The 19,442-nt window shown below is 44.5% G+C and overlaps 1 protein-coding gene across 1 annotated transcript in view; it reads right to left on the bottom strand.

Annotated features, from left to right (window-relative positions):
* The window catches only part of CLDN18 (claudin 18), an 82,560-nt gene extending 73,440 nt beyond the window's left edge, over positions 1 to 9,120 (bottom strand). Inside the window, exon 1 of the mRNA XM_086943916.1 lies at positions 8,799 to 9,120. Within this exon, the coding sequence (XP_086800042.1) occupies positions 8,799 to 9,018 (220 nt within the window). The 5' untranslated portion in view covers positions 9,019 to 9,120. The remainder of the gene's footprint in view (positions 1 to 8,798) is intronic.
* Positions 9,121 to 19,442: the final 10,322 nt, after the last annotated feature.

Here is a 19,442-nt window from a genome sequence, read left to right as displayed (position 1 = left end):
GGAACTTTTAAGTAGCATATTAGAAGTATTACCAGAGATATGCAGAGGGAGTGGGAAAACAGTATTTTTTCCAGGCCGATTTGAGTGTTCTTTGGAGTATTTAGGGTGTCAGAGCTCTTGGGCAAAAAAGGAGTTTCAGGTTTGGATTGGTTTGAAGTGGAGGGGTAATAGAAGGGAGTTAAATAGTTTGGAGTTGAAACTAAGGCAATTTAAAACAGATCAAAGATGTATGGGAAAAACAGTGTTGCTAAACTCTTGTTCTGAGGCAGGCCTGTGCCTAGTCCAGTGGAGTCTTAAACTGAGGAAAATCAGGGGTTCCAGCTTTGGGGAGTTAATTCTCGAGATAAGGGGGACCTGGTGACTCCAAGTCAGTTGCTTTGGGTTACACGGAAGGCATTGGAAAAGCTGGGGAAACCTCTGGTAAATGTGGAACTCACTCGTTCAGGATCGGGGTGGCCACGCAACAGATGCAGTGCAACAGGGATGGGGAAGGGATATGATAATGCAGTTGGGGCAGTGGCTGTCGGACTTCTTTCGCTGGTATGTTAGGCTGTGGACTCAAGGGTAGTCATAAAATGTAACTTTGCTTGACCCTCACATATGTATCTTTTTAAGTGCAGTGGCAGGGCCAGAAGAGGCAGTATTTTCCATCTGGATACTAGGACACTTGCTTGTGAAATGGGCCGAAAGGCAAGAATTGCAGAAGGGGAAAGGTCTAAATCTTGGGCTTGATGACTATTTCTTTAAGGTCTCTTGGCTCGGAAAAGTTGGCATGCGTTGGCAAGAATTGATGGCCTGTTTGAACAATTTGTAGAAGCATCCGACTTGTCAAGATGTGTTAATATTACGTTTAGAGGACAATGATTTGGTTGCATGTAAAGGTTTAGCATTGCTGAAGCCGATGAAGAGGGACTTAATAGAAATCAGACAGCAGTGGTCTGGATGTTTCGTCATGTGGATGGAACTTATTCCACAGATGCATTCGAGGGGGCAGACAGGCCCTCCACCATGGATAAAGCGAGGAGAAACATCAATGGAGCGATGAGAGTATTCTGTAGGGATGACTGTTTTGATAGGGTAGAACACCCAGAGTTGAAGTATGGGGCAGCAGATTTCTTTAGAGGAGACAGGGTACATCTGTCGTGCTTTGGGATGGAGCTGTATTTGATACAAGTGAAGGAAGCATTTGATAGGACACTGAACCTAAGAAGATATGATAGCTCTTCATAATAGGGGGTTAGAAATGTATGGGAAGAGGACGTACCTTTCTGAGTGGCGGTTGGCAGCTACTTTTTACATGATTACAGGTTAAGATTCAGGTCGTGACCCAGTTAAACCGGGAGGAAGCAACAAATGAGAAATTAAAATATAAAATACTTAGACAGATAGATGCTAATATAAGTAGGTAAGAGATTACAGGAGTTAAAGGTCAGCAGTTACAGACAGAGTAGGAGTTGCAACAGTTGCAAGGAACGGATCTAAAAGGGGTGAGAATATTAGGAAGGAAGTGAAAGTAGAAGAACAAATGTATAGTGAGATTTAGATTTGTGAGGCAAAGGCCTAGGTTTACTGTTGTGATGTGCTCCTATCTTTAAAAAAAGTGGCCTTTTTCACACATAATGAATGTGTTTGTGGTCTCTGCTGCACCCTTTGTGCCCAAGAATACATTTTACGTTAGAACTGCGGTTTGCTAAGGGAGTGTAAAAGCATCTCACAATAAATCAACGGAAGAACTTCCAAGGCAGAATCCCCTGCTGTCATCTTTCATGCACAGAATGATGCGACCAAACTACAAATGTACTTCCGGTGTACAGAGTTTGTGCGTCAGATAAGCTTGCCCTAAACAGTCTTTGCTTTCCCTTTTTACTTATTCCAGTACTTTTTTGCACTTCAAGAGGGATCCTTATGTGAGGCAAGGAAGTGTTTGCTTCAACAAACAAAAATGTAATGATTTTGCTAAACTACCATCCAAACCTTTACGACTGGACTGGCAAAATGTATAGTTATGCACCTTGCAAACATTGAATATATTCTGGTGAGAGTTTTAGTATTTGCTTAACAAAGTTACGGGTCAGAGATAAATGAACACTTTTGACTGGAACTGTGTGCACTAGGGTGGTCTATGCCGGTTTTACTTTGAGAATTTTCACCTGAGACAATATATGCAACGTGTCATTTCTGTTCAGTCAGGCAGATGCGAACCTCTAATGGAGCAGGCAAAAGGCCCCTGATGTGGCAGGCTAAAGTCCCCTGTTTTTTCAGTTAGTTCACAAAGGACAGGGCAGTACCATGAACAAAACGCGCCTGTGCAAACATTGGTGTGTGCACCTTCATTTGCACAGGCGCAGCGTTGTTTTTCCCATTTCAACGCCTACACATCAATTTGCGCACCTAAATTCTTTTGTGGTTAGTCCAGATGTGCATAGTATATTTTACAACATTTTGGGGTCATTTTATGAAGGAAGCTGTGCCTAGTTGAGGATGCAAAGCTTCCTGAACCAAACCCGTTCTGTAAATCAAGGTAAAGCTTCAGACCTTATTCCCTTAACTGACAGTAGTTGTAGTTAATATACCTGGTCATTATATTTGTCCCAAATGAAACAAGCAGCAGCTGTCTAGATTGCCTTAAGCAAAGCTTTTTTTTTAAATAGCCCTTGCAAATCTTACCACAGTAGATTATTTTTAAGTTTGGTGTTAAGTAAGGCCTGTTGATTTTACTGGAATCATACATATAATACCTAGTTACAGGTTGTTCAGCCAGCCAGGGCCGGACTGGGAACCGAAACCGGCCCTGGCAAACTTCTCGGCAAGCCACCCTGGGGTGGCTGAGGGGGTGTGGCCGAGCTGTTTGCAAGGGCTGGTTTCAGCCGATTTTGCTACAGGGGGCCGATATTGATGGACCCGGTAACAAAAACAGCCACCAGGGGCCCAAAACCAGCACCTCCCCTGGCAGCCCAGTGGTTAAATGCCCGGTGCCAGCTATGGCTTGTCCGGCCCTGCAGCCAGCTTCTCCAGCCATTGTGCTCTCATTGTGTCATTTACATGTTTCTTCCACCCATTCTAATTTACAGCATGGGGCAATGGGTCAGTCCACTTCAGCCATAAGCTACATTTACGATGAGAGACAACATTTTGCCCTTTCACAAGGAGCACATCTACAAACAGAGCAGTTTTTTTGGGTGCCAAGGACAGCTTTGGCAATGCCTTTTTTTTAGACTCAAAAACATTTTTGTTTTCAGCCAGTTCTTTTTAATGTTTGCTGAGGGCCTGGTAGCTTTCCCAATAATAACGTTTTGCAAAACCCATATCAAAACATACATTGACAATAGAGGTGGGCGAACCACTGAAAGCTCAAGGATGAAGGCTCTGGCTCAGCTCAAGGTACCTGTTGGAACCTCAAGCCCATAACAAACCGAACTTTCATGTAGCTTCTGACTGCTTCCCTCCCTGCACCTGGGATGTGGCATTAGGTTCAGTGCTGCAGACTGGGGAACTGGGGACCCATGCTTGAGTCTCGGCGTTGGCTCAATATCCTGTGATTCTTGGCAAATCACCTAATCTCCCCATTCATGTTACCTTGTGCAATGTATCTGGTGCTCATATAAAGCACTCCAATACCTTTGGGTCCAGTTTATTGGATATTTTGAAAAATGCAATTAGAGGTAAAAACAAAGCCTTTACATAAGGAAAGACAAATAGATACCCATTGACTGGCTGATTTGTACAAAGTGAAACCAGAAAACCTGGATAAATCACAGCTACCCCGCTTAAGCTGTGTGATCATAGGCAAATATTTTATAACACCAAAACACTTTTTTCTTCATTGTTGGGTATGATTTCAGACTACCAGTTGAGCAACAATCTCACTTTTAAGAAGCAGTTCTTAGTGCAGTGCTATAATGTACCTTATTAATGTCAAAGCCTCCACATGGAAAGAAATGCTCTTTTTTGAATTACGAACTTTATCATACTCTGTGTGATTTTTGTTGTATGATTTACAGAGCAAATATATTTAGGACTCGGCTTGTGCACTTGTTCTAAGAACCGAACCAGACTCTTGGCTCGGGTCAGGCTCGGCTCTCTGTCATTTTTTGGCTTGCTCGCCTCTAATTGACAAAGCCAAAAGGCTGACAGTCAATTCCAGACCTATTGGCTTTTTCAATGCTTGCTATAAAAGGCATCAGACATTAAGAGGTGGTTATGGGGAGGCTCTTCATTCTCTCAACACACTTGTTATGTTATGTTAAATGAATTTATATCGCGCGCGGATACTCAAAAAGTGTCCCGGCATGCTGGATTGTTCAGACATTCTTAGACCTAGCTAGGCCAAAAAAAGCTGCTCTGGTCCAGACATTTTGCCAAATGCATCTAATTTTCCCTCAGATTAGTGGCAAAACATGACTGAAATCATTTTACCAAAATACAACGTTGTTCCGTACGGCTCCTGCTATAGAAATCAAGCTATTGGATGAGAAATTTTACTAAATTTCCATGTGGCAATAGGAGAACTCAGGATCACTGAAAATGAAAACATTCTTCCAAAGTTGTATCCCCAAATGAAAAGCCCAAATCTTGCTCTGCAGGAAACAGATATATTACTTGTAAGGTGGTAAAGCAGGCACCCGGAACGGAGTCAGCAGTGGGCTATGATAATGAGTCCATCGATGGTGATTTAACATATGCCAGGGGTAGAGGAAGTGCCATCAGGAACTGGCAGGCCCCTGATGACAACCCATAGTGGAACCCTTCTGTCATCATTAGCCTCTTCACCAGCCTCTGGTTTTGCTGCTCAGGGCCCATCACAAGAGTCCTTGAATAGGGGACACAGTAATATTGGGCGTAGTGTTACTGTCAAAATGCAGAACGTCAGCATTACTTTTGGACAGTTGTGTGAGTTTACTTTTGGAAATGGGAATAAGATAAGGACATTTTCAAACCGATTCCAATATTATTCCTTATTTTCTGCTAGTTTTTCTTCCAAAAATGTTGGGGGCATACTATCAAGCAAGGAGTTAAAAATATCGCAGCTTTAGCGGCAGAAAACTGCCGCTAAAGCGGCGATAATGGGCTTGATAATATGCCCTTGAGAATTCCAGTAGAAGCCCATGTTCTGGAGTCAACATGGGCTTGTACTGGAATTCTCAAGGGCATATTATCAAGCCCATTATCGCCGCTTTAGCGGCAGTTTTCTGCTGCTAAAGCAGTGATAATTTTAACTCCGTTTCTTAGTAATCTGCCCCGTTGGTTGTTTTAAAAAGGCGAAGTGCCTGACTGTTATACCCCCGTCGTACGGCGTTCCCAAGGGACCTGCAGTCACCGTTTGGCAGCAACCGCCATTACTAGCTCAATCGTAGTTATTAGCCCACTCGGCATAGGAAACGAATTAGCTAGAGTAAGTGTAAACTACAGAAATTAAATAGGTTTAAAAATCTCAGTTGTCTTTTGTTCCTGTCTCTTCCTTAATGACCACTGTGAGCAGGGGCATCAAATGAAGTTCAAGTGGCACCAAAGGGAACTCCACGGGTACCACCTCCCACCTCTGGATACCCCTAACTGAGATCAATTACTTAATTGACTTTTTTGGTCAGCCATGTCATTGGGTTAAAAGTTGATTTTTCTTCAATAGAGTTACAAAATGTATGCATTTTAATTAAAAATATATATATTACATTGACGCAAAGACTTTAAAAAATATCTGGTAATTAGGAGAAGGTTGTACAGAATTTGCCAAAATGTGGAATGTTTCGCTGCATTGATACTAAGATGCGATAACTTTTGACCAAATTTCTAGCCTCTGCGTAACTGTTCTTCCATTCTACACAATGGGTACAGTATCTCAGGGCCTCATTTATGTGATTTTGCCGTAAGGCAGCGCAGCAGGCCTCCCTATAGCAAAACAAAAGGATCTATGAGATACGATGAATTTCTGTCATTTTCCCCTTTGCCAATGCACATACGGCTGCCGTGCGCCAACACAGGCACCTTTACACCATGGTGCATGGGTGCCTCTATTGAGGAGATGATTGTTTTGTGCAGGAAGGGAAACTTTCCAACAGGTAAGCAATCACAAGAGGCTTATTCCCTATTTCTACGCAAAACCCATTGAACGCCCCTTTAACACAGAAATCTGCTCCTTGCTCAACGGGCAGCATTACACATTTTCCTCTAGGCTTGAGTGAAGCATATTGTGGTTATGTGTATTCAGACTACAGTGTAACCACACTATCCTACCCAAATCTATTTCACTGGATATTTTTCATATTTAGTTTGTTTTGGGGAGAATTCTAAATATTCTGTAAAATGATTTAGCACCATTCCGCTGAGGCCAACTTATCATTTCATTAACAAGCTTGGGCAAGGAAAAATTTAAAATGTTTGAAAAATCATGATTTGCTGTGTCTTCAGAGAATACACTACAAAAAAACCCAACGACCTCCACACATTCCCTTATTTGAGTAGTGGTTATAGGGGGGCTCCACCAGCACTAATTTTTGAGGACGGTGACTTATTCTTCGCCCACAGACTTTGCCGCAGATCAAAAGAGACAGAGGCAGGAAAAGGGGCAAGAAGGAGAAGGAGAAAGACTGAAGACTAGTGACAAAGGGAGAAAGCAGAGATAAAAAAAAACTACAAGAGTGGGATAAAGTGGCAGAGAGTGTATGGTGGTGGACAGAAGAGGCATGAGGCGGAATCAAGACAAAACTGCGCTGGCATTCAGTAACCCTAACTTGTGGCCGCAATGGTGGCAGGCTGCTGAGAAAAGCTCTAGGCCCTTCACTTTTTCTTTTACAAATTAAGCACTTCCTCAAACTCCTTCACACCCTAAATATAAGGTTTAATCTGACAATTTATCAATTGTATCTGTATCTGAGAAACGCATCTACAGACAGTAAAAACTTGCCTCTCATGAAAACACTCCTTTCTATTTCAAGTTCCAAGGCCACCATTCTCTACCTAATGTAAATGCAATCTATTTTTATTGACTTTAACTGTTAAAAACCGAAATAAAACAATTGTATATATTTTCAGATATAGAAAACAGGTCGTATTTTGAATGAATATTAAAATCGGTCATCACTGACAGGCCAATAGTGGCGAGGTTATGACATGCAGGGAAGTAAAAATAAGGGCGGGCGATGCTTCTTACTGAATCTTTGCCACAGATCTGTATCTGTTTGTACCACAGTGTTAAAGTATGGCCTCCTATAGCACTAAAACCCACCAGGTACCCCTACACAAGCACACCTCCATCGGTTGAAAAAGGGAAAAGTACTTACTGCTGCTTCATTTTGGTCACAAAAACAAGTATGGATAAATGCAGATATAACCAGCAGAGAACAAATAAATATGGATATGGAGGAATATGGAAGTACCATAAAACTGCGAGACCCAAATATAATCCTTCTTTCTTGTGGAGGGAACGATTTACATTTTCAATCAACATTTGCTTCTCAATAGTAAACTATATTCCAGGAAAATCTATGTGTGTTCTTATCAGAATTCAGTGTAGACCTTCTTTACCAAGTAGCACTTCCAGGGAGTCTTAGAACTGCTGATCACAGGGCTAGGTAGAGTTTCATTAACTCCATTACAATCACGTGATGTTTTCCCCCAGGAAGAAACTTTGGGAGACCCAGGCATAGCTGTTGCCCAGTAAAACAGTCACCAGCGCTTTCTCTTTGTCACTGTTTTTTCTCCTTATTTCCCCTCTGCTGCCTTTCTCTCTCTTATTCTAGGTCAATGGCTGATGATGAAACAGAAATCCTCTTTCCCAACAAAAGGTGGCTGCAAACACCGGCTCAAATTATGCACTGACCATCACATGTGTAAAATCATACAAACCATCATGTACAGATAAAAGCATGCAGGAAGAGAGTTTACATAGGTGAAGCCGCCGAGGTTTGGCACCAGAATGTCTTTGTCAGTAGAACATGTGCCATAAATATTACGTCCTAAATATCATCTAACAAAATGTCATTTCACTAGATTTAATAACAGCAAATCTACACCCACAGGATAATATTTAAAAGACACAACATTTTTATCATACAATATTCATAACAGTTATGTAGTGTCCTACAACCAGCACAGCTATGTTTGGGGTCCATGATGTCTACCATTATTCACTATTTATCTTTCAAAAACTTCTTGACCACACTGGTAAATCTCCTTGTACCCACTTCACATATGTGACAAATGTTACGCTTTTGGTAGTTAACTTGTTCAACTCCTTATGGGAGGACTGGCATACTGCATTTGGTATCTGTGCTTGTCACGTTGACGTCACAGCATCAAGTGTAGTCCAGTTTGGTGCTGGCTAGAGTCATAACCACCGAGCCTCTTCTCCATAGTCCATCTAATTCTAGCATGATGCCAGTCTTTTTTAATGGTTTCTTGGACTCATCTGGAGAAAAGCCACAACTTATGTTGGGAGAAATAGAAAACCTTAAGGACATATAAGATTCATGTGTAGGACTATAGACACATTTAAAGTTTGGGATGCAAATACACTGGAATGTCATCATCGTTTTAGGGATGCTTCTCAAACTTTGATCAGTCAAGACAAAGGTAAAAGTGGTGTGCTTTCTGGACCAATTAGCTGTATCATGCATCTCAGTCCAGGTCCAATCATCTATGAGGCATTATTCCCCTGTAGGATCTTATATGCTTTAAATTTTATAGTATAGTTCTTCAAACTAAGGAACCAAACATTGTTACCTTCAACCCGAGCAGCCCCTCCCTCTCAGTAGAATTGTCTCCACCCCCACAGTGACGTCTCATTGACGGTCCGCCCTTACCTGGCAGGCCCAGGATGGTGAAGTAGGAGCGGCACTCCGTGAAGCCAGAGCTCTCTTGCACACAGGTCTGCCAGAGACCCTGATAGTTAAACACCGCCGTCACTGGATTGTTGGACATGTCTTGGGTACTCCACTGGTTCATCACAGTAGAAGCCACTATTCCTGCTGTCCCAATCGCAGAAACAAGGAAGCCCAGGGTCTGGCATAGTGTCACCGACATTCTTGCGGGAAACGGTCTTCTTCTGAATTCCCAACACTCTTGCCCGCAGGTTGTTGAGGTTCTGGGTTGTAGTGCCTGTTTGAATGTTCAAGCTATGACCAGAAGGATTTTTACTGGCCGGTGTAGCACACGTCACGATAATGACTTGCCTTGATACTGAGAATCTGACTCGCCCAGCCCTTTTATCTAACTCAATGAGATAAGCAAAGCTGCTGGTACCATGAGCCGCCTTTCCCTTTACAAATTACACACCTCTGCGTATATTTGCTCACCTTTCTCCTGCTCTAGTCTCCCGCCTTTCTCCATCAACAGTTGATTGACAGAACGAATTGCCTTTGCCGCTAGAGGCTTTAGAATGTCTATTTTACCAAAATCTCTGAAAGGGTTAACAACTGCCTGGGAAGATTGTTAAGTCCAGGTAAACTCAATCATGTTTATCTCATGGGAAGTTATAGTAAATTTATACGTTATAGATTCTCGACAAAAATGTTCACAAAGAGAAACACAGATACTTGGTAAACTATACACAGCTAACATTGATGTATATTTCAATTAATGAGTTTTGAAATTTGCAATTAAACAGTGGTGTCTGTTTTGCACTCCAGTACACTGTTACCTATGGGCACCAGCAAGGATAAGCATTGTCTATTGGATATTTGCACGGACATCAATTTACCAAAATGCCAGGAGTATCTGAAATGACATCAATTACACTTTGACCTTAATGGCATACTAAATTTGACCTCTAGTTCAAATCCCAGCCTCTTGACAGTCTCCTATCTGATATTGAGGTGCAGGCAGTGGAAACCTCAGAAGGGAAACAAGGCTTCTAGAGCCCTCTTTATTTTCTCTTCCTCACTTCCTGGTGTAGCCTTCATGATCGCAGACACCAGGAGCAGCAATTGAATGTTCAGGAGGTATGTTATGTTATATCCATTTTGTAAAGCGCAACAAATCACACCCAAACGTGTATCTCGATGCTCACCCTCTTCAAATAACGCATCTACTCATAAAAATAACCCAGGGCATATTAGCAAGAACCTCGTTAAAATTATCGCCGTTTTAGCGGCAGGAAATTGCCGCTAAAACAGCAATAACAGGTTTGCTAATATGCGTTATAGAATTCCAATAGAAGCCCAGGTTAGATGTCCTGCAAATCTAACCTGGGCTTCTATTGGAATTCTACAATGCATATTAGCAAACCCCTTATCGCGTTTTAGCGGCAGTTTCCTGCTGTAAAACGGCGATAACTTTAACGAGGTTCTTGCTAATATGCCTCCACGTTTTTAGCAATTTCCTAAAATGAGGGAAAAGGAGTTAGTAACTAATACCTTTAAACAACGTTTATGGCTATTAGGTAAACCCAGTCTTGTTTCAACAGGAAAGATTGCGCATTGCTTGGCACATTCAGTTTTGGTTTCATGTGAGCACCTTTGGAATTAGGCTTTCTGAAATTCTGTGTGTGCTAATCAAGTCTTCACAACCTGGACCCATATGTAGAAACATATCTTTGGGCAGAACCCCACTATATATGTTTAAGTAGTTTGTGTTTGTATGTAGCTAAAGATGGGAGTAAACTATCTATAAATTAATATTTCCAGAGATCTCGATAGGTCCACACTATATGCCATCGGGGACCAAGATCAGTAAGTTATAGCTCATCTATCCACTCCACATAATAATGCCTCGTAAACTCACTCAATATTCCTTCCAGCAGGGTTTTCCATGAGGTATCCTAAGGAAAAGGAGTCATATCAGATGTAAAAAATATGCACCTAATAAAAAGTTACATACAATCATTCAAAACGATAAACTGTTGTATTGTAAGTAGTTAACCTTGAAAAGTTGAAAAGGCTCCTCATGCTTCAACATCACACCAAAGAGACTTTTAGTTTGCTTCTGTACTAAAAGTTCTATAATGTATGTGCTATATTTCATGTAAAAATATCACATTCTACACATCAACCGAAATAATAAGCTCCTTATATCAATAGGCTACTAAAGTTAAAGAAGTCTTTAATATTTTCAATAGTATATCACTATCAAACATCTTTAAGTCTTCTTGTAGACTTCTCCATCAGTGTATTTCATTTGTTCCAACTTTTTTCAGGAGAAAATTCAAAGTATTCTCCTAACTTTTCAATTGCATCCCTCCTTCTTTTTCCTCTTCACATAACCTATCTAAACATCGTCTTCTCTGATTCCACCATCTGTTAACCAGTTCTCCTTTTTATCCTCCCTTATTGTTGACTTTGTATCAATAACTTTAATGTCTCTGTTCTCAGATTCACCACTTGATCCCTACCATATCAATATTCTGAAATGTTAGATCATCTTATTGCTCCATATCTTTCCATTATTGACAAATAGTCTCTTGCTCTATGCTCCGTTCCCAAGTCTTGGTAACAGGCCTTAGTTGTGTCTCTTTAAAAACAAAGCCCTCTCTGAAATCCAGTATCTCTTCTAATTCCCATTCCATGTCTCTTCTTCCTGCCTCGACCTAAGATTATTCAGCCCTTTGTTTATTCTCAATTTTCTAATCACCTGAAAAGTAACCACTTCCTCAACCATCACCAAGTTGATGTTTGTCCCTTTCACAGTACAAATCAGTCATAGTTACAATACACGATGCCATTTGTATGCATCTCAATGCTAGAAATGAAGTTGCCTTAATCTTGTTGGGAGACGACCTTTACAGCGCTGGTGTTTCACTGCGGGAGGTTTTCAACTCTGGCTTTACAAAGAAAGTCGTTTCAACGACATGCGCTGGATGGCGCTGTAAGCTAAGGAATAGTGGTGTTTACTATTCCAACACCTTCCCTACTGTATGTAGACTGGTATTGGAATCGTAAATCGTACTATCCCTAAGTCCAGCACCCTCCAGCGCAATTCGTTGAAACGACCTGCGTTGTAAAACCTGCCTTGTAACATACCGCGATCACATGATCACGCATTAATATCATACATTCATCTTGTTAGATCTTTCGGCCACGTTTAACACGGTCTCCTATCCCATCCTATTTTTGTGTGTGGCTGAGGTGGGTGTGAGCAGCTTTGCCATGTAACGGCTCTCCCCCTTCTGCACTGATTTACTTGCGAAGTTATACCCTCACTTTTCAATCTGATTTCCAGGCCATTACATGTGGTATTCCATAGGACTCATTTCTGAGCCCTATGCCATTTAATTGATACATATCCACATTTGCCTCCCTGATCAATTCCTTCTAACTTACATTCTTTTCTTGCCATGGCGACCCACAACTTATTCTAAAGCTTTGCAATGATATTCAGTCCCTGCAATCCAAACTTAAAGCCTGTGTTTGTTTCTGCAGCTGTATGGTGGATGAATTCCAGTTATCTCCATTTTAACCCCTCTAAAATACAGGTTTTCATCTTTACCTCACCCTCTCTGTGGGATATCATCTGGTGGCCTGTCCAGCGGGCCCATACCCTGTTGCTATACCTAGTCACCCACAACTTAGGGATCACTTTTTCGTTCCTTTTAAAAACATTTTTACTGTTGTAAACACACAAATCCAGAGGTTGAGATTGTAAACATGTATTTTGATTGTGCTAATCCCGTTTTAGGAGTCATTAAACTGTTACAGACTCCTAAAATTGGATTGTGACCCAGACCTATATGGTGTTTGAAAGGACTAGTATGACAAACCTGATGGCCTACATTGAAACATTTGCGAAACAAGCAAGGAAAAAGCAAAAAGGTATATTTTTGTCACAACCCCTGCACAAGACATAGTTTTCTGCTGGTCATAGCAGGCCACCATCTATGTGATGGCCACCAATCGGAGTGTGTTGCAATTTGCGACCTACCTGCGTAATATTTATGAGGTAGGTTGGATTACAAACGACTACGAACTGACCTATTAATTTAGTACAAAGGTTGGTTCATAAAATTCTTTACTGGTCCCAAAAATACTTGTTGAAAATTACCAATACTTGATGATTAGTGATTCATACACTGAGACCCATATTTCTAAATGGGTCCCTACCTTTTTTTTCTCTTAAAAGTCTTAAACAAAATCATTCCATTTTTTCCACGTGACTTGTTGTCGAGGGTCTGTATTATGTATACGGCTTACTTTCCCTGTTTGCACCATGGCACACCTTTCAAAAGGTGAGCCAGGTGCAAACTCGAACAGTGCTCCATATTACAAAGAATGCTCTGCCACTACAGCAGCCGTGAACTCATGCTGCCCTTGGGCAGAAAATGTAAGTGAAATACAGAGCAGTTGCTTTAAAACCTCTCCTTGTTTCACAGTGCAGGGGGCATGCCACCTACACTTTGAAGAGGGTCGAGAGATCCTTTTGCAGATGAGTGCAGTGAGTGACTGCACCCGCCTTTAGGGGGATATCTGGGTGATCCACTGGACCCCTTTTCTGCCCTCCAGAGGGCTGCTTTTAGGAGGTACATTGAAAGTGCACCACCTTTTTTGGTGCGCTTTTCAGTGTGCCTCGTAAGGGCATGTTTGCTGCTGTGCCTGTGCATGGACGCCAGTGACAGCCAGCACATATCGGGGGTGGCGGGTTGGGGAGGCCAGGAATAAAATGTAACTTAACCTCAGGCCGCGTCTTCCTTGCTGGGTCCTCCTCATCGTGACAGCGAAAATAACAGGAAGTAACTAGGCTGAAGCTTCCCTGAGCCAATCACAACGCTGCATTGCAGCGTTGTGATTGGTAAGCACCCAGGCTCCCCTGACCAATCACAATGCTGCAATGCAGCGTTGTGATTGGTCTGGGCGCCAAGGTTGGGTGCTCAGTCAGGGAATGGGGGCATGGGCATGTTCCCCACACAGGCTGTATTACAGCCTGCGTGAAGAACAGGGAAAGTGCGCATGAATGTTTGGCCAGTCCGAGAGGGCCAGCTAAACATTTATGCACACTTAGGGAGTGAAACTACTCCTCCCCTCTCCTGCTCTGTCAGCAGAGCAGCTTGCCATGCACTGCCTGGCAAAGCTGCTGCATCCACAAACATGCTGAAAAGCAGTGGGGCGACGCTCCTACGCCTTAACGGAGGAGCCAACACTGATGGCGCAGAGGCAAAGTAATTCCCTAATTGGCATGAGCCCGCACCCCATGCAAATGATGGAAATGCCCTCTCATGATATCGCCATTGTTACACTGCAGCATCGCTATCATTATTACAGAAGGGGACGCACAAAGTCTGTAGCCCATTCTGGATTACAATTGTGCCTTGGGCATACAAAGGGGGCACACACACACCCGCTGCGTCCCCAGGGCACAATGTATATTAAAGTACCAGGCAATCATATTGTCCTGCCTCAAATAATTTTCCTTCGCTTGCTGAATTACCTTTTCAACCAGCTTCATATTATTCTCAACGCTGCTGCTCTTTCCATCCTGGGGTTAAATAAAGATTCTCGAATATCTCCCCTTTTGCTCTCACTCCATTGGCTACCCATTGACAAGTGCTATCTTTTTAATATTGTTTTCTCTGTTGTGGCGCCTAATATCAAACTAGTATGATTTTCATACAGCATCTTTTTACATGCTTCCATTTTACCAGACATCTTTGTTTTTCTTCCACTCTCCTTCACCTTCACAAATTCTCACATGCTGTATGGGCAGTAGATCTTTTTCCCATCTTCCAGCCAATGCTTGAAATTCTCTCCCTATCTCTTCTCAGTTCCCCTTCTCTGTCTCTTTAGCATTTACAGTTCCAGCCCACTTGTTTAAAAATGGCTTCTCTCCTTTCTGCACATATTGACACGCGCACTACCACACTCCCTTGGGGTAAAGAAGCACTTGATACATTATCATTCATTCATTGGTTAATTCCCTATATAGCAAAGCAAGTATAGTATGGGTAAATTTGCAGTCAAGAATAGTAAATAATACTTTATTCTACTATGTATTAAGATGCTGTGGACACAATATTTTTGTAGTTTGATACTAATGACTTTGATATAGTGCAACACAACCACACTAAGTGCACAGTGGAGTAGGGTGAGCACAGCTATGTTTTGGGGTTATTTTGAACTTTCTCCATTAGATTAAACCCTTCCGAGGCCCAGAGGTACAACTATGCTACTGTCCAGTTTACATTGGTTTACACACCATCTAATATCACATTCGCATTCAGGTCATTCTTTGCTATAGAAACCCCTATAACATCCACTTAGGTGCATTGAGTCTTACAGTGTCTGAATGACTCAAGCCCCACAATTAGGAATAACTGGTATTTAGTCTCCTCTGTTTCATTATTCTTTCTCAACTATCAGGCAGTCTTGGTTATCCACTTAGTTTCATGTGACCCTTGCTAGGGTTAGCATTTGCGAGTGCCGTCATTTTTAATGGTGCTCTGCACAACCGTGGGCGGCAGAGTCCATTATGGCATCGGCTATGACTGGTCTGGTATGAATCATGCTGTGAATCATATTCGCCATGCATGAAACTGTGAGTCGAGAACAACAACCCCACCTTCAAGTGCAGACAAACCATTAGAACCTGTGAGTGTGTTTCCTATGATTTATATACATTTTAATGTTTCATGTTATTGGAAGTTGGGTTACAACAAATTAGACCCCGTTTTGGAGTTCAGCTTTGGGATTGGAGAGACTCAGCTAAAGGGAGGGCGCGCAAATAAAAGCAAGAGCGGGAGAAATAGCGAAAGATAAGAGACTGATGCCTAAAAGAGTTCACGTCCTTTTTTGACAAAATGTGAATACAAACAGTCTGCATAGGATGATCAAATGTTTGTACTCACATTTCCTAGCTGTAATGTCAAATATTGTGTTAGCACCCCCTGGAAGCAGGCTCCCATTTGTTGATGAAACCAGACAAACTAATGTCTCGGTTCAGATTACGATAACATTTCCGTGCACTCATTTCCGGTTAGAAACAAAGGGCGCTGTTTGAGTATCTGCGTGGGCAGGTGTGACTGGCTTTTTTGTGTGAACATGAACAAAACTTTACATCACCTGCCTTTCTATCACCTAGCTGTGAACCTTGACAAAGAAAATATGTTGAATAGACAGGGCGTGCGAGTTGTCCCCCCAACCCTGTCTCAGCCAACCTTCTACGTTTAATAAGCAAAAGTCAGAGGTCTGTCATAACTCCCGCACCAGCCTCACTCTCTCCCCCTTTGTGTTCCTTGCGAACAGTACCCCTCTCCTTGTAAATAAGCCAACATACACATTTCTTGTGGTGGTCATTTGTTGGCCGCAGTTTTTTATTAGGGATACATATCATTTTCTGGGTACTCAGTACCGCCTTTATTCGGCTGTCAATGGCAGTGTGGCATGACATATTTGCAAACATTACTTTTTCTGACAGGTGATTCGGTTGAGTTTGCTTTGACATCTGCGTGACGGAGGGGTATAGCTGCTGTCCCGGAGTTAGGCCCAACTCGCTACCTTGTTGGACTCCTGTTGTGCCCTGCCAACCTGCGGGGTCTGGGCTGTGAGCGCCATCTCCGTTTGCTACCCCTCTTGGTAGGCCGACTCACCCAGCCGTGAGGCATCGTTAGGTGAACTGTCCTGCCCGCCATCCTTCGATCCTCTCGCCCAGCTGTGAGGCATCCTAAGGCAAGTGGTTCTGTCTCAGCACACGGCTCTCCGGTGTATTTCTGTGCCAACCATTGTCCCCGTTGTTTTTGCCAGTGTCTTGTCTTTCCCGCAACCGTGCGACATGGCTGCTCATTAGGTGTGGGGGGGTGAGTCAACAATTCCTCAGTCCGTGCTTCTCCCCCCGCCCCAAAGATAGGAGCCATTCTGGGGGAAGCAGGCTTATATCCCCCCTAGTGAAGGTTGTCGCGGTTCACGCCCTACACCCCCAGTGGGCCGTTCGAATAGTGCATGGGGGCCCATTGGCCGGGGGGGCGAGGGGGTAGGGGCCGCGGTGGCTACCAAGTACGGGGGGGCCTCCCGCTTTCGGCGTGCTCTTTCGTGCCACAAAACCGGTTCTGGCTGGGGGTGGCTCGGCGTCAGTTATGGTGCCGGCCTCTTATGCCCCCGTTGAGGGCTGGCCTCTGTGATAACTCCCGCACCAGCACCACTCTCTCCCCCTTTCTGTTCCTTGCGAACAGTACCCCCCTCCTTGTAATTAAGCCAACATACACATTTGGTGGTCATTTGTTGGCTGCAGTTTTTTATTAGGGATACATATAATTTTCTGGGTACTCAGTACTGCCTTTATTCGGCTGTCAATGGCAGTGTGGCATGACATATTTGCAAACATTACTTTTTCTGACAGGTGATTCGGTTGGGTTTGCTTTGACATCTGTGTGAAGGAGGGGTGTAGCCGCTGTCCCGGAGTTAGGCCCAACTCGCTACCTTGTCGGACTCCTTTTGTGCCCTGCCAACCGGGGGGCTGGGCTGCGAGTGCCGTCTACGTTTGCTACCCCTCTTGGTAGGCCGACTCACCCAGTTGTGAGGCATCTTAAGGTGAACGGTCCAACCCGCCGTCCTTCGGTCCCCTCGCCCAACCGTGTGGCATCCTAAGGCAAGTGGTCCTGTCCCGGCACACCGCTCTCCGGTGTGCTTCTGTGCCAACCATTGTCCCCGTTGTTTTCACCACGCCGTCAGGGAGGCTTCCGTCTTCCTGGGGGCTCCCCTCACCCCGGGAAAAGCCTTATCTGCACCCCACCATAGTCATGGCGCCCCACAGGTTGCTCCAGAATATGTGCATGCCGTCCTCGGACAGGTGCACTCCATCCTGTGCATAGAACTCTGGGCGGCCCGTGTGAATGAGCCCATGCCTGATTGCCTCCAGCCCATTGATCCTACAGAATTTGCTCACAGTGAGGTTCAGTTGCTTCCATGAATTCTCAACCGCTTTTGGGGATTCTGCCCCTCGTCATTCCCGTCGGCTGATCAGTTCCGACCAGATCACAGTGGTGCGCTTAAAGGCTCTGGCTGCCTCAGTGAGATCCCTCTGAATGTCGTGGAGGAGGGCTTGCCTCCCCAGCTTTGCCAGATCGTTTCCCCCCAGATGGAAGATCAGGATATCCGGGCGCCGGGCCACCTCCGCTTGGAATTCTGTCAGGGTCGCGGGGAGCTGGTCCCATCTCATCCCGGGTCGGCCGTACCAACGTATTCATGTATCCACTGGCCGTCCCTCCCGCTTGTGGCTCCCTTGTCGCCACCAGGTGTGCATCCTGCTTATGTATGAGTGGCCCACCACCGATACCAGCCGTGGTCTTTGCCCTGCTGGGGAGAGGACACACAAATCTGTCACTTGGTAGCGCTCCTCCTCTCCCTCCCCCCAGCAGGTTCCGTCGTCCTATAATAATTGAGGCCTTACATAAATGTGGTACACCCTTGACCGCCATCTCCCTAACGCTTGGATCCCTGCCTCGCTTATGCCCTGCTGTGCGGCTGTTGTAGCTGCCCCTATCCTGAATGAATGGGACCCAAAGCCCTCGGGTGGCAGGCCTGCTTTGCTGAGCGTGAGTCGCAGGATCACCTTAAACTGAAATTTCCTCCGGTGTGACATGTCTCTGTGCCTGAACAGGGGGACCTCGCTGGCCGGGCGTATGGCCATATAGGCCATCAGGCAACAAACCGCACAACAAGCCTGGTCCCTGATGCAATGCAGCTTCATGAACGCCCCCTTTCCAGCCTGATCTGTTTTTGATTGTCTGAGCAGGATCTCGACTTCCCCTGCCTTCGGCACCACATCGCCTGCCTGTAGGCAGCGCCTTGCAGCCCCTGTCTTGGCTGGTGCCACCAGCTCGCTGAGTCGGAATGCCCCGAAAAAGGCTGTTGAAAATGATGCCCTTAATAGGCAAAACTCAAAGGTGTCTTTCGCAATGCCCTTCAGTCCCCCCAGTAGTACGCCCAGTTTGGTGTAGTCTATTGGGCGCCTGCTATCCTTCTTTGACCCTCTGCACGTCGCCATCCCCTTAATAGCTGTTTTAATGTAGTGTGATGCTATCGGGTCCTGCCATGTCACTAGCTTACTGTAATGCGCTCTTGCGGATAGGTGGGCACTAGCCCATGACCTGGATTTGTTGGCGTTGAAGGCCCACCTTATGAATGCCTCGGCTGCCCTGCTTGTTGCCCCCAGGTCGCTCAGTAACAGGATGCCGCCTACTTGCATCATGGTGGCAGCGTACTTCTTATACCTCCTGGCTGCCTCGGGGGGGAGCGCTTGGCTGATCAGTTCTGACAAGTCGACCCCGCCAGGTTCCAGAGTTGGTCCGGAAAGGGGGTCATTTTCTGGTCCGCGCTGGGGCTAGCTCCCTGAACTTCGCCATTCTTGCTGTGGATAGGGCGCCCGCCACTTCGTTGTCTATTCCCGGGACATATCAGGCCCTCACGTCTATGTTGCCCTCCAACTGCAATTTAATCAGTCGGCGCATTAGTCTCAAAGTGTCAGGGCACCTGGCTGTCCCCCTGTTGATTGCCTGAACTACCCCCTTGTTATCTGACCATAGTTTCAGC

Source organism: Lissotriton vulgaris, chromosome 11 (genome assembly GCF_964263255.1).
Source record: "Lissotriton vulgaris chromosome 11, aLisVul1.2, whole genome shotgun sequence".
Classification (NCBI taxonomy): domain Eukaryota; kingdom Metazoa; phylum Chordata; class Amphibia; order Caudata; family Salamandridae; genus Lissotriton; species Lissotriton vulgaris.
The sequence above is the reverse complement of the archived record's forward strand: the minus strand, read 5'-3'. Positions and strand labels throughout refer to the sequence as shown.